The 15,714-nt window shown below is 46.0% G+C and overlaps 1 protein-coding gene across 2 annotated transcripts in view; it reads right to left on the minus strand.

Annotated features, from left to right (window-relative positions):
• cmip (c-Maf inducing protein) overlaps nucleotides 1-15,714 on the minus strand; it is a 33,528-nt gene continuing 17,814 nt past the window's right edge. For both annotated transcript variants that reach the window (XM_037450735.2, XM_037450734.2), the window contains 12 exons: nucleotides 10,127-10,534; nucleotides 8,767-8,832; nucleotides 6,486-6,512; nucleotides 6,341-6,389; nucleotides 6,147-6,254; nucleotides 5,951-6,067; nucleotides 4,571-4,711; nucleotides 3,567-3,614; nucleotides 3,316-3,462; nucleotides 3,108-3,213; nucleotides 2,477-2,547; nucleotides 1-2,320 (listed from right to left, as the gene is read on the minus strand). In XM_037450735.2, the coding sequence (XP_037306632.1) occupies nucleotides 2,267-2,320; nucleotides 2,477-2,547; nucleotides 3,108-3,213; nucleotides 3,316-3,462; nucleotides 3,567-3,614; nucleotides 4,571-4,711; nucleotides 5,951-6,067; nucleotides 6,147-6,254; nucleotides 6,341-6,389; nucleotides 6,486-6,512; nucleotides 8,767-8,832; nucleotides 10,127-10,534 (1,342 nt within the window). In that variant the 3' untranslated portion in view covers nucleotides 1-2,266. The remainder of the gene's footprint in view (nucleotides 2,321-2,476; nucleotides 2,548-3,107; nucleotides 3,214-3,315; nucleotides 3,463-3,566; nucleotides 3,615-4,570; nucleotides 4,712-5,950; nucleotides 6,068-6,146; nucleotides 6,255-6,340; nucleotides 6,390-6,485; nucleotides 6,513-8,766; nucleotides 8,833-10,126; nucleotides 10,535-15,714) is intronic.

Raw genomic sequence — 15,714 nt, forward strand, 5'->3', positions numbered from 1 at the left:
TTGTGGGTAATCAAGTTGTTTTTTTATTCAATCTTCTGGCTGTGCCACGTCGGACCCGGTTCCCTCTAGAACCGGATGGACAAGAGGGAGGAGCCCTGAGAACCTTCAGTGGGAGGAGTTCAGTGATTCAAAGAAACAGCTTGCTTTCATGCTAAAAATACATCCTCCCAAACCGCTCATCAAAAAAAACATGTCAAATTCCCCTCAAACATTCAGACATTTGGGATAAAACAAACCGCAGAGAAGCTGGACTTAATCATTACACTTAGTCAATGAAGTCCACCTCTGATATGATCATCTGGCAGGAATTAGGACCAAAATAGAAAAACTTAAATAATTAAAGCTCAGCTTATGGCGGCTTCAGTCCATCCTTCAGGCAATAACTGCCTCAACCAATAGGATCCCTCCACAGTCATGGGCCAGTCCCAGGCAACAAGACGGGATCGCTTCATTTCAGTCCTTAACCCCAGTCAGATAGTGATCAGACCCTTTTATTACATTTTCAAATCTTTTTTATAAAAAACAAAAATTACAAAATAAAAACACCCGGTGACGTAGCAACATGTACATGCAAAATAAACACCAGAAACAAATGTCTGATTAAAATAGATCCAATCAAAGACGTTGGAAAACACAGAAGATATTATGAAAAACATTTTGTTAGATTACAGTGCACTTTGTGTAAAAAAAAAACAGAACACCACACACACAGAAGATGAAGGCAACGCCAGCCGCCCAATGGTGACGGGCTGCGAGGTACAGAAAAGGATGATTAGGGTAAGACGAGGGGGTTCAAAGAGGCGATAACTATTTACATTTGTGTATCTACAGGATTTGAAAGAGACCCAAAGACGGCTGTACACAAACCAAGTCCAGACGCTAAGCTCAAAAAACAGAAAGGAACCAATGGAGTAACCAACCCGACCCGACCGAAAGGAACGAGGGGTTCTGACAGGGCCTTCGTGAGACATTTAGAGGAAATGTAGATGTGTAAATATGGCCGAAAGGTGACACCCCCCCCCTTTTGTCGTCCCTTATAGCCCAATTCGAAGCAACACATACAGAAGTTTTGTCCCGTTTGTTGATGGCAATGATTCATCCCAACAGCCTGAAATGTCCCCCATGTTTTATAAATACAGAACAATTCCAAACCAGTGGTGTGACAGACAGACAACAGGAGGCAAGTCATCCACCAGAGGCACTGCGACTCTACCCTGTAGGGGGCGAAGGGGGAGCCAGAGTCCCCCAGACACCACTCACACCAACCTCACATTGTGCACAAAACAAAAACTCAAACCCATGACAATGTTTGGCAGGTGTCCTTTTTGATAACCGTCATGCGCCCCCCCCCCCAAAAGAGAAAGATAAGAGGATGTGAAAATATACAACTGTAAGCTGGTGATAGGTGTATTATACGGATCCCATAAGGGCTTCTTCTGTTAAACGCTGCAAACTCGTACTTCACTTCTGTCGGGATCCAGAAGAAAGAGTAAAGGAGGCTTTAACAACACAAATAATAAATACAAGGCGGTCCCAGACCCCTCAGCTAGTGCTACACAGCGTTTCTATTAAATAGAAATGGGAGATCATCAGTGTGCTGCACTGACAACACGTTTAAAAAAAGGAAAAGCCATGTTCAACTTTCCTGTAGAGGTCCCCCAAAAGCACAGATGTCTGGAAAAATATGTTCATTCAAGTTGATAAAATTGTTTTGCACTTTCTTCCTTTGATGTGTGTGTGAACGTGTCGCGTTAACAGGAATAAGCAGTCTCACAACTCCTCCTCCTCCTCCTCCTCTTCTTCTTCCCCTCTCGGAGGTAGCACCTCATTTTCACAACCAAAGAGACCAGAAGCGGGACCTGAAAACCGGAGCCAGAGAGCGCCAGAGGGACGGTTCAACGCGGTCGGTCTGGGGGGGCTACATAGCAGAGCGGATCGGAGGAGAACTGGAATGTGAGCTGCTGGGTCCAGCCTTCAAGGCGTGAGGGGTTTACTCACAACATGAGTGGAGGGAGACCTGGACTGGATATGAAAACAGAGACCAAAAGTGAAACACGGGGCAACAAGAAAAAGATAGAAGGAGCAATATCACGGCTCCTTGCGCGTCGTCAGGTCCTCGGATGGGGGACGGATGTAAGGGTAGCAACGAGGTCCGTGAAGGAAAAACCTTTCTGAAGTTGATGAAGATGCCTCCTGCATGGTGGTCTAACGATGGAGGTGTGCGTGTGTGTGTGTGTGTGTGTGTGTATGAGGACCGTGTGGTTGATCACCAGGCCTCTGTGTACCGAACATCAACGTCTTTCAGGTTGGGCAGTTTGGCCTGTAGAGAGAGACGCATTGTTGAAATATAATGACTGAATGAATATTTAAAAGTTATAAATGATTCTTCAAAGCACAGTGTAGACAGCAGACATCTTATTGCAGTATTATGCAAGGGACATGTTTGCAGTTGGCTTGAGTTGCCTCTCCGTTTTACCTTGAGGTCCTGGTATGTGTCCGCTGTGAGCTTGGTGCTGTTCATATTCAGACTGCACAGGCTCTTCATGGCTGAAAGAGGCAAAACGTCACATTATCTGTGATTAACAGATACACATAGAAACAACACGCTCCCTCTGAGCTGGTCTTGAATTCTTGAGAATGTTTTTCTTAAGAACATGTTTACCAGCATTGTTCAATGTCTGAATATACCTCTTTCTGAAATGCTGCGGTTTAGCAAATCTCACTTTGACCCCCCTCTTGAGCACAATGTGCTCTGATTGGTTAAATGTTCACCATCGCAGAGGTAGTTCAAAGACGCTCTATAATTAAGCGCAGCCACTTCCTGTTTCCATGTGGTCATTGCCTTGTGTGTTTGAAAAGTGGCAAAAAGACGTTACGCTGGTTCCGGGGTTTCATTTAGTGACAGCATATGCGTTCACATTTCCCATTCGGGGTACTAAATGTGCCACTTGTCTCCTAACGGGGGGGGCAGCGGCAAGACCAATGTGACACCGCAGATGAACGCTTCGCGAGCCCCAGTGGTGCGGTGTTGTACACGCATGACTTAGGAGGGTGAGTTGAATCATACTGCAGTGAAATGACGATTCATTTTGTGTGTGTTTCCTTACAGCTGAGAGCGAGCAGACCGGCGTCTGTGACCGGAGTCTCACACAGGTTCAAAACCTGAAGACAGGCCAGATGCTCGGACAACAACCGTAACCCTGCATCACCAAACTACAAGAGGGAAACAGAATGGAGATGCATCAGACATGAGACCTTTAGTAAATCACGACTGGTTACTAGTGTGTGTGTGTGTGTGTGTGTGTGTGTGTGTACCTGTGTGGACCAGAGGTTGAGCTGTTTGAGTGAGGGCAGCTTGATGAGCTGCTCGGCACAGGCACTGGTGACGTTGGTGAAGGCTAAGCTCAGATTCTCCAAGTTCCCAAAAGAACCTGAACTCAACAGACGGGCCAGGTCTGCATCCTAAATATTACATCGAAACATTCAATATTGAAATAGCAAATGCAAAGTATATTCTAATGGATGTTGGCCAGGAAAGAAAGGGTTGTGTGTGAGCTGTGTCTCACCGTGGACTTCGAGGGCAGAGTCAGTCGGGTGGGGCCTCCTTTCCTTTGCTGAGAAGGAGACAGACAGAAAACTAAAAGATGGACAGTATGGTGTGTGTGTGTGTGTGTGTGTGTGTGTGTGTGTGTGTGTGTGTGTGCATGCTGCATTCGTATCATATGCAGGAAATCACACTAGATGATCATCTAGAAAATCTAGATGGTACTAGGAACATGACTTTTAAGTCCATTCACTAAAACTGAATGGTCATAGTTATTAATAAGATGTCCTCGTAATAAGGTGCTATATGGAAATCATATGCACACAGACACGGGGCCTTTAAATGGCTGAAGGGGGGCTCAAAGAGACCTAACCCTGAGCATACAGGTACAGGTACTGGGGCAGTTTGAGAATGATTATTTGTTTCACATAAGTAGTTATGCTTGCAATATTTTACAAAACCAAAATACAGGGCTGAACATGAAAACGTCCCCTTTAAAACATTTGACACCAGAGTTACTCCATGTTCCAAAAGACCAACGCACGTCACTTTATTAATTTCACCGGTTCCAAATCTTGGAAAAACAGAAATGATGGATTCAACCCCTGAGTCGTGAGCCAAAAATGTATAAAAAAAACCCAGAAATAACCGATCACAGGAGCTACTTCATCAAGATATCCGCCAGCAGATATCTTCTGTGGGAAGTTGCTGCTTAGGAACTGTGGCTTGATAAGTAATGAGTACGTGGTGATTGGCTTCCTCCTGTAGACGCCTCACTGCGACAGGGTGAACAGAGATGGAACGAACTCGAACAAGACGTTCTTGGTTCAGGCTCTACGAGAACTGCAGGGGTACCAGAGAGGACAGCACTGCGTTCTCTTCAGACCTTGCTGTACCGTGTGTGTGTGTGTGTGTGTGTGTGTGTGTGTGTGTGTGTGTGTGTGTGTGTGTGTGTGTGTGTGTGTGTGTGTGTGTGTGTGTGTGTGTGTGTGTGTGTGTGTGTGTGTGTTGAGGGGGAGAACTCACCAGCTCTTTGAGCTCTCTCTGTCGGTCGCAGAGCTGCTCGTACATGCGGAGGCCCACCTGGGTGCTCTCCAGAGTGGAGATGATCTGCAGCTGGGTGTCTTTGTTCTCGATGATGTTGTACTCCAGCATCAGACACAAGATCTGCACACAGGAGCCGAAAAACACATACACACACACACACTCACTATGAAGCGCACTATGGGGGCCAAGCCAGAGAAACATGTGGAAGATGTCAGGTCACAAGTCGAAGCCCTAGAGACGTCACTGTGCTTCCATCATGACAGGAAGCCAGCCGGTGTAATTCATTTGAATCATTCTAATCCCACTGTGTAAGCAGAAGCACTACTGAGACCAGAGCAGCAACAATTATGTAATAAGGTTTTATTTTTCTACAGAACTGACAAGCTGCTGTCCAGTGAAATGTCATGGTTGGTTTCTGTCAGAGATGGGGACTCGAGTTTGAGACTCGGACTCGAGTGCGACTCGAGTCGCACACACGCGTGACTTCCGACTCGACTCGGACTCGAGCTTTGGGACTCGTGAACAATGTTTCATTTTAGGAAAAATCTGATGAGCTCGCTATACCGCTCCCTCCGTTACCTGCCTACGTAACACGTACATCAACATCTATTGCTGGCTGCGCGCGCGCGGCCACACACGAGAAAGACAGCAGCCGCTGCTGAGTGGCGCTGACGGGGGGGGGGGGGCTGGGGCCGAGGGTCCGACCGACGGTTCGCTGACGTCGGGACGTATGCGTTTACTCTGCGATCTCCTTAAACTGTCTCTGCTCTGCTCACTGAAGCAAAACAATATGTGGACAAGAGCAGCGAGTGTTGTCACCTACTGCTGCTAACACATCCCGTCAGACCAGGCTTATTTATTTATATCCGTTAATGAACTTTTCTCCTCTTGTTACCCTGGTAACCGCTGTCATTAGAAGGTTGCGTCGATTCTTACTGTGAAAATCTACGTACTTCCGGTTTAGCGGCTACGCTTCGTATTTTCATTTTATGGGAAAAACCACAAAAAAACATTAAGTAAAGAGTAAAGGAGGAGTTAAACGTTGTTGGTATGTTGTTGTTTTTTTACGGTAAAAGGGACGTTGATAAGAGATGGGGACTCGAGTTTGAGACTCGGACTCGAGTGCGACTCGAGTCGCAAACACACGCGTGACTTCGGACTCGAGCTTTGGGACTCGTGAGCATCTCTGGTTTCTGTTAATCAGGTGAAGCTCTCGTACTCTCTGACTTCCTGACCTTCTTGAGAAATTAATGGGAAGATGTATCTTATAAAATGTTTGCTGATGTGGCTGCAACCACACCCACTTCTGTTCCAACTTCTACTACCACTTCCTAAACACAACATATGTCTTCTCTGTACCTCCACCATCGTCTGGTTCCCACGCAGGGCCAGCAGCATGCAGGGACCCAGCTTGTTTTCAGCCAGCGACAGCAGGAACTTCTTGGTTTTGTAGCAGGAACCCATCAAGATATGGACCTGGAGGGGAGGATGATGGGCTATTAGCAGCCCACACACTGATAGCTGAGGTTGACTTTGTGTGTAGGCGTGCGCTCACCATGCTAGCAAACAGCTCTCCATCGTCATCACAGGCCACACCCCCCGGACTGTAAAGCTGGAACCAGCCGTCTTTACCTGAGCGCACGCTGAGTAAGCAGGAATGTACCTGGAAAACAAGCACGCATGTTTCTATTGGTCAGACGACTTTGCTTGAGGCTGAAGCGGTGGGGAAGATGCAGAAGTAAGACCCACCTCCTGCCTCGGGTCCTCAGCAAACCTCTGAATGACATATTTCAGTTCCCTGTTCCGACACAAAGCATTAAGGCAGACATTAGCTTGTTGTCACACTGCAATCGTACTGAATCAGAGCAGGAGGCTGTGTTGTGTTGTTACTTACTTTGTGAATTTGGCATGTGCAAGGGCCCTACATCAAGAGGAAGAGAGAGATGTGAGAGGTCAGAGCCACACACACACTCAATGCAAGCTACACTGCCGTACGGCTCAGATTTTGAGTGTGTACCTAGGTACCCTAACCCTCAAACCTAAATCAAGCTGAGGACAACATGTGACCATACAGTTCATGCTTCAATCCGTCCAGACCTCATTTCAGCACATGTACACAACACACAAGCGTGTGAACATCTAGTAATTGTTTGTTACATTTGATGACAGTGGAATCATGTAATTGATCACAAAAGGACAAAATAACCAGCAACCCTGTCGTTTGTAATCCCTCACATAGTTTTTCTTCTAGTTCCGGGGCTTCCTGGGAGCTTCATAGTGTGCATTGAATGATGATGCCCTGTTTTTTCTGGTTGTACTAATATACCAGGAGAAATAAGTAAGTGTAACAGCATGGCTCAAACTTCTTTATTTGGCACGCCTGGAAACTTTAATTTCCACTGTATTGAGGTTACTGCCACGGCTTTGAAACCTTCTAAACGTCAAGGTTAACATTTACTACAGTACCAGTAAAGACTTTGGACACAATTTCTCATTTTCTTTAATGAGAAGTGTGTCCAAACTATTAATTGTATGTGAGAACACTAAATAAGAAGGCTGCCATCCTCACAAAAAGAGTTGAAATCTACTCTAAACTTCACTTCCACCAATCCTGTTCTCCAGCAACAAGCCCATCAGAGGCAGCGTAGTCTCCCCACAATTGGGGGGCCATCATCAAAAAGTCGTCCTTGAAAAACTGTAAAATGGTCTAACAAAACTTTCAAAATGGTCTAACAAGAAGACATGAGTCAACCAGTTACCTAGCAACAGATTTACAGAGTGGGTTTCTGCATGTGTGTGCGGGAGCTTGTGTTAGTGATTGTGTGCCTCGTACACTGATAGAAGTCATTATTTCCTCAGCTGCAGGGGAGTATTGTTGTCTTTCTTAATGATGTCTGAAGACATGAACCCTGCAACAGTGGCGCAGGTGAGCAGCAGGTGTGTTTTCTTTAACAGCAGGAACAACAAGTTTCTGCCAGCCATCAGCCCGCTAATGAAGCTCCGGATCAGCTGGCCAATTAGGAAAAAGAACCCGGCGCTGCTTACTGCCAATTATGGCGGCTTCTCTGGGGAAAAAGAGGCACCGTTCCTGAGCCCTAGAGAAGTGTTCAGGTACCTCACAGACGTCAGAAGCCAGGCCCCAGCAGGACCTCTCCCGCCACGAGGAAAGAGTGATGTAAGGAAAAGGATGAAAGTGAGGAAGGAGGGGGATGAGGGGCCGGTGGATGCCGAAGGTTACAGTATGTGTTCATGGCTGCTGCTTTGAATCCGCATTTCTCTGGTTCAGCGCTTCGGCCTTCAGGAGACACTAAAACGCGTTAGAGACACTAGAACTAGTTTACCGCAACATGTCAGTCTTCTTCTCCTTTACCTGCTACACTCAGTACCTTACAGTGATTGTGCCCTGACTTCAACGCATCCAGAGCTGCTGTCCTGTCAATGTGCTCATGTCACTAACGCAGGCTGTGCACACATCTGGTGTGTGTTCCACAGGCTGGCTGAGGCTCCTAATCAACACACAAGACACACACACAATATCTAATGTGTATCTGGGTCAGGTATAAATAGCATTGTGAGATACAATGCAATCAGCCACATTATCTGATTGATTAATAAGAGAGCCTTCCACCCCCACCCCCAAAAAACACTGGGGCGCCCTTTCATTTTTCCCCTTGGGTGGAATTTCCAGGATTTTATTGACTGTTTTGAAGTACCGGACAAAGATCAACGTTATGCAATAGTATATATGCATTTACACATGAAGGCTTCTCTGGTGTTCTGAGGAGACCACTGCCGAAGAAACCGGCAAACCGACATAATTAGTGTGGCTAATTGGGCAGTTAGTGTTTGTCAAATACTTAATTACTTTCTTGGGGAGTACTTACAAACAAGACATATGATGAGATCATGCAATGGTTACATTATCCAGTAGTACATAATGATGGTAAAATTAGCTCTACCTCAACCAGCCACAACACTAAATATGAAGAAAGACACACATACAAAATCACACGTCAGCTCTCTACTGTGGGATGAAGTGATAATGTAACTCCTAAGGACACTGCTATTACTGGAGGTCTTTAGTACAGTAGTTTCTTGATACTTCTCCCACAGGGATTTCCAGTGGCCTGGAGGAGAGACCACTCGAAATGAGGTGTGTATCTATGGATACTCACTCCTTAGGGAAGGGGATGGGCTGCAGCAGGCTGGCCAGAGCAGGTCTCCAGTCATCGTAGTCCGACCTGACAGACATTGACGGTTGTGGAAAGAGAAGGAAAGCAAAGAGAGATGAAGTTAGTCAGTGTGCCAATGTAAAGAGGAGGGTGCAGCCCGGGAACACAAAGATAAAGGAGTAACACGAGCTGAGGTGACGCAGGCCGCAGCTGGAGCAGCATCACATTTCTGAAGGTTGAGTAACACAGGATTCATTACAAACACACGGACACAGCACCGCTTTCTAGGCCATCTTGTTTAGCTGTGTGTTTACACACACACACACACACACACACACACACACACACACACACACACACACACACACACACACACACACACACACACACACACACACACACGCACACACGCACACACGCACACACGTAACCGCTGCTCTATTTTCACATTGTGAAAACAGCACCCAGATCATACGGACATTATCTGTTCTTCAGTCCTACACTCAATGGTGACCTTCACTAACTTTGTCTCACGGTCTTTCCATTTCAAGCCCATTCTACACATATGTCTCATTACAAAAATGAATAATACATCTTTAATACAAGGAGCCAGTCACACTAGTTAGGTCTGTATTCTTCAATCCTTTAATGTACATCTGTCAGAACTGTGGCTGGGCAAACATTTAAGTGTTAGCTCACCTGCCTCAGCTTTCATTCTTATATTTCAAAGAAATATTTATTGAGTGCAGTTTTTTCAACACTGTTGCAAAACTGCACTCAATAAATATTTCTTTGAAATATAAGAATGAAAGCTGAGGCAGGTGAGCTAACACTTAAATGTTTGCTCAGTACTCATGGAGACAGGGCAAAAAACAAACAGCATGATTGAGAGCTCTTACCAACCCACGTTCTTTTTTTGGCATGAATCTACAAATTATTTGTAGAAAACGTTTAATTCCTAAAGAAAGTAGCATCCACGTGCAAAATGCATCATGCAGTGTGATTATGTCAATAGTCCAGAACAACTAACCCAACACAGGCTTTGCATGTTTACGTCACCCAAAGGCCACCGTAGTTCTCCAGCACGCTCGTACACGTGAGCCACCGAGGGCTATTGCCATACACTGGCTAACCCTACACCTAAAGTGGTGGTGTTATGGAATGGAGGGCCTCTGACGGAGAAGAATGGCTTCCCCACCAGTTTGGAACAAGTGAGTGGAGGGGTATTTATTGCATTGTCAGCAGCTATACAGCTGGATGTCACATGACAATGCAGGGGGAGCTAATGGTTCCTTGGTTCGTCTCTGTATAGCACCTGGATTTACTTCTCATCTGACCATGTTCCATTAAACCTTAAACTCACAGCATCTTGAGGATGAGAGCGAAGCAGCCCAGGACGCGGTCGGCCTGCGCTGGCAGCTGGATGGACAGGGTGTTGGCGGCCGGGCTGACCAGCAGGCAGTCGATGAGGTTGGGCTCGCTGTCCACCCCCGACGGCCCGCCCTTCCGCCTGGCGTTGGCTGAGTTATTATTACGCTCCAGCTCCACCAGAATCTCGCTGGAGGTGACGACGCAGGAGGGGGAGGAGAAGGGAATGGACGTAGCAGGGTTTGGAGGTCCGGGGGGAGGTGGCTGAGGGGGGCTGGGGTTGACGATGGTGTTAGGCGGCGGAGGCTCGGGGCGCAGCAGTCGGAGTGGCATCGGGGGTTTCCGTTCGTTCTGCTGTTGACACCCGTTTCGGATCTCCTTCAGGCTTGGGGAGTTGTCCCGACTGCAGGGGAGGGGGGGAAGAAAGGTAATCGGAAAAGACCCAAATCTTATACTCAACACAGGAGCGTCACAGTACAAAAGTAATGACAGTTGGATTGTGAGCAAGAGCAGTGTATGCACACGCTCTAAACGCGCTGCAGGACTCGGGGTACATTTGTGGTCAATTCGCGTGTATCGGAGAGGGGGCGTGGCGTACCACCCTGAAACAGATCAACTTTTCGCCATTGTTTTCCCTCCGCATCAACCCTGGAAACACAGCGACATGGTACTTGTTGTGGAAGTCCTACTCACGTCGGACCTTCAAACGGAGTCGTATTTTTGTACCAAATAGAATCTGTAGGCGCAGACAGCTCGGTGAATCTCACCAACTTCTACAGAAACTGCGTGTGGATGACTGCCGCTTACAGCGGTCCATGGTGCTAGCCGTTACCCCGTTTGATAGCTCGTTGGCTCGGATCGGGCACGGGACTTCACCGCCTCCGCATAATACTTCCATGACGAGACACCGTGTGCTCAAGCACAACCAAACGGCTCTTTTAGAGCCACGCACACGTTACAATGGAGCAAACGTTAATATGACTTAATATTTAGTATCGGTGTGTCGTTAAACAATACAATTATCCTACACTTTATTGGACTATATTCAGCGCTGATAGGCTATCGCGCCGCAGCGTCACGGCGCTTTGTCGCCATGGATAGAATATTTCAACTTTGGCGTTTGACGCGACTCGACGCTAGAAACGCGCTGCTCAACCGCAGATTCGCGTCACCGCATCTGTGCATTGACTTTGTATGTAATCCTGTCGCAAAAAACGCTGGCGACGCGTTCGGTGTGAACGTACCATAAGGAACAATAGAAGTGACTAAGTATCCAGGAAACGTCACCAGAGTCACTGTTCCTCCGTGTCCTCTCTGGGATGAAGCTAGCTAAGGAGATGACGCCAAGGAGTCAAGTTAACACATCTTCAAGTCAACAAAAAGGCCCCACGGAGCACACTGCAAAGAAACAGAATGCACTGCAACGGCGTCCAATAAAGTTTGTGGTTTTACTTCTACCAAACATTTGGTTTCTAATGCAGTGGATCCCACACCTTTTCTGGTCAGGGCCCCCGTTTTAGGGCTCATTCTAAGACCCCCCCCCCCTAAACAGTGCAAAAACTTGTTCACACATTCAACAGGAAGTCTATCATTCCATTCTTTCTGTGTTGCACCGTGTCTCTCCATCTCAATCTCTCCCTCTCTCTGCTGCGCTTGTCCGTACCCTGAGCCGCACTGGAAGACGTGGTCAGAACACACTGTGCTGTCCTGTGAAAACTTCAGTCCGTCAGAAATCGACCATCTTGTCGATACTGCCACAGGCTCTTTGAGAATGGCACTGGACGGTATTGCTCCCCTCAAAAGAAGAATGGCAACAAGAAGGAAGTTCGCCCCTTGGTATAACTCTCAAACCCGGAACTTAAAGCAAACTGTGCGGAAACTTGAGCGGTTATGGCGTTCCACCAAATCAGAAGGATCTAGGCTAACTTGGCAAGACAGCGTTAAAACATCTAAGAAGGCTCTCCGTAACGCAAGAGCATCTTATTACTCATCATTAATCGAGAAAAATTAAAACAACTCCAGGTTTCTCTTCAGCACTGTAGCCAGACTGACAGAGAGTCACAGCGCTGTCGAGCCGTGTATTCCTGTGGACGTCAGTAGTAACGACTTTATGAACTTCTTCAATAATAAGATTCTGACTATCAAAGAGAAAATTGATGGTTTCCTGCCCCCAAACGGAGCCGACCCGTCCTCGGATGTAGGATCCTTGGATGCAGCCGTGGGCCCTGATACCTACTTGAATGGTTTCTCTTCCATCAACCTTGATCAACTGACTTCTACAATTTTGAAATCCAACTGTTCCGATTCCAACTAAGCTGCTTAAGGAAGTTTTTCCGTTAATTAGAACATCCCTACTGGATATTATGAATCTGTCTTTGTTGACAGGACATGTACCACAGTCCTTAAAGGTAGCTGTAATTAAACCTCTTCTTAAGAAACCTACTCTAGCTTCAGAGGTGTTGGCTAACTACAGACCCATCTCTCATCTTCCCTTCCTCGCTAAGATCCTTGAGAAATATGTCACAAATCAATTATGTGACTTTCTACAAAACAATGCTTTGTTCGAGGATTTCCAGTCAGGATTTCGAATGCATCATAGCACAGAAACGGCACTGGTGAAAATTACAAATGATCTTCTACTTGCATCGGACCAAGGACTTGTCTCTTTTCTTGTATTGCTCGACCTCAGTGCTGCATTTGACACCATCGATCACCGTATCCTGCTGCAGAGACTGGAACACTTGATTGGCATCAAAGGAACGGCACTCAGCTGGTTTAAATCTTATTTATCGGATCGATCCCAGTTTGTGTTTGTGAACGGTGAATCATCGAGGACCACCAATGTTGGTCACGGAGTTCCACAAGGTTCTGTGCTTGGACCGATTCTATTTACCCTGTACATGCTTCCTTTGGGTGACGTTATCAGAAAAAACAGCATAAACTTCCATTGTTATGCAGACGATACTCAACTGTATCTATCGATCAAGCCAGAAGACACCAACCAACTTGTTAGACTTCATGATTGTCTTGGAGACATCAAAACTTGGATGACCTGCAACTTCCTGATGTTAAACTTGGAAAAAACAGAAGTTATCATGATAGGCCCAGAGCGCCTTCGAAGTCAGCTGTCACGTGATACAGTCTCTATGGATGGAATTGCTCTGGTATCCAACAGCACCATTAGAAATCTTGGAGTTCTCTTCGACCAGGATATGTCCATCAACTCTCATATAAAGAAGACTTCAAGGACTGCCTTTTTTCATCTATGTAATATATCGAAAATCAGGAACTTCCTGTCTCAAAGTGATGCAGAAAAACTAGTTCATGCATTTGTTACTTCTAGACTGGATTACTGTAATTCTTTGTTATCAGGCTGCTCTTGTAAATCACTTAAACCTCTCCAGCTGATTCAGAATGCTGCAGCACGTGTATTAACAAGAAGTAAGAAATGGGATCATATAACTCGTGTATTAACTTCTCTGCACTGGCTTCCTGTTTAATCAAGAATAGAATTTAAGGTACTTCTCCTCACCTACAAGGCACTTGCTGGTGAGGCACTGTCTTATCTTAAAGAGCTTGTTACACCGTACTGTCCTACAAGGCATCTGCGCTCCGTAGATGCTGGGCTACTTGTGGTTCCTAGAGTTTTAAAAAGTAGGATGGGGGCCAGAGCCTTTAATTATCAAGCTCCTCTTTTGTGGAACCAGCTTCCACTTTCAGTCCGGGGGGCAGACTCGGTCAGTTCATTTAAGATAAAGCTTAAAACGTTCCTCTTTGATATTGCTTATAGTTAGGGCTGGCTCAGGTTAGCCTAGACCAGCCCTTAGTTAAGCTGCTCTAGGCTTAGACTGCCGGGGGACTTCTTAGGACACACCGAGCCCCTCTCTCACGCTCACACTCTCACCTTCCACAATCATCCATGTTTTATTAATGTACATCACTAATTAAGCTTCTTTCCGGGAGTTTTTTGTGCTTTCTCGCCTAGAAGGTCTCCGTGGATCATAGTTTCGTGCGGACCCCGGTTCTGACTCCTGGCATGGCTCTGCTGACACCTGCTGCTGCCATCATCATTACTTTAAATACGATTCATATTACTGTCATCATAAACCAACATCTTTCTGCTCTCCCTCCCCACAGAAGCTTCTGTGGATGGTGGTTCGACCTGATGGTGGTTGTCCCTGCAGTGGTTCTGCTACTTGCAATTACTTGTATCATTTCTGTTAGAGAAATTTAATGTATTGTACATCTTTTACATTGTTGATTCTGTACACATGACATCCATTGCAGTCCGTCCATCCCGGGAGAGGGATCCCTCCTCTGACGTTCTCCCTAAGGTTTCTTCCCTTTTTTTCCCCATTGAAGGGTTTTTTCATATTTTGGGGAGTTTTTCCTGTGCCGATGTGAGGGTTTCGGGACAGAGGATGTTGCATGTGTACAGACTGTAAAGCCCTCTGAGGCAAATTTGTAATTTGCGATTTTGGGCTATACAAAATAAAATAAAATGAATTAAATTGAACACACGCATGTCAAGTCCTCATGTCTGTTTCGCTTTGGTTTTTATTTATATTCTTTTTATATTCTTCTTTTTTTTTATACGGTGGCTGTGTGTTAGGGTTGCTGATAAAGTCGCAAACCCTGTCAGCTCACAGCGCCCACCCTGTGGGCCGTGACCCCTATTTTGGGAAGCACTGCTCTAATGTACCATGGTATATTTAGATTTATAAACAAAAAAATAATTAATAATAGACAAAGATTTCTTTTTTTGACTCATAGTTGAACCCTGTAGATGTGAACTTTGATCTCAGGCTTACAAATGCCACAACATTACAGTACAGTATTTGGTTTGCGTCGCCGCTCGCATCTGCAGATTAGAGCTTATGCCGCGTATTCCATATTAGTCCTCCAAAATGTGGAAAATTAACAAACAAGGACGAAGAAATGACCCTCCAACCAAACCAGTCGATGGTGGCGGTCCTTCTCATAGCAGCTACCTGCATTAACACGTCGTAGTTCCTGTATTTTTCTCTTCTCCGCCATGACAGCCAAATAGACAGCTTTTTCAGGTTTTTTTAACCCACGGCTTACAGTATCTACTCACACGAACAACTTCAGCTCGTTTCCCTACTTCAGAGTTGCTGGATTAAACACATCAGCTTGGACTTTACGTTTGACTGAGGTTCAGTGGAAAGCAAATCATCCTTCAATCAGAGGATCAGCGCTTCGCTCCTCGGCTGCGCTAGTCCAAATAACGCTCAAGAGGCATTACCCTAAATAGCTCCTGTAACTGTGACCACACCCTGTGAATGTTTGTGCAGGACAGGTGTCTCTGTGTGTGGCAGCTCCTGTCATCAGTGTGAATGGTTGAATATGATGACAAAAGAGTTAAACAGCTTTAAGGGCTTAGAAGACTAGAAAAGAGAAATACACGTAACAGTCCATTTAACTTTCAGGGATCAAATTTCGCTAGCTAGCAAAGCAAGCTAACGTCTGCGTTGCTGACGGGACGCAATGTTTCACAAATGATTGACAAACTGCTTCTTTCTGGACTTGTTTCATGGCATAATTCAAAAAATCTTTCTTCCA

Source organism: Pungitius pungitius, chromosome 6, assembly GCF_949316345.1.
Source record: "Pungitius pungitius chromosome 6, fPunPun2.1, whole genome shotgun sequence".
In the NCBI taxonomy this organism is placed as follows: Eukaryota; Metazoa; Chordata; class Actinopteri; order Perciformes; family Gasterosteidae; genus Pungitius; species Pungitius pungitius.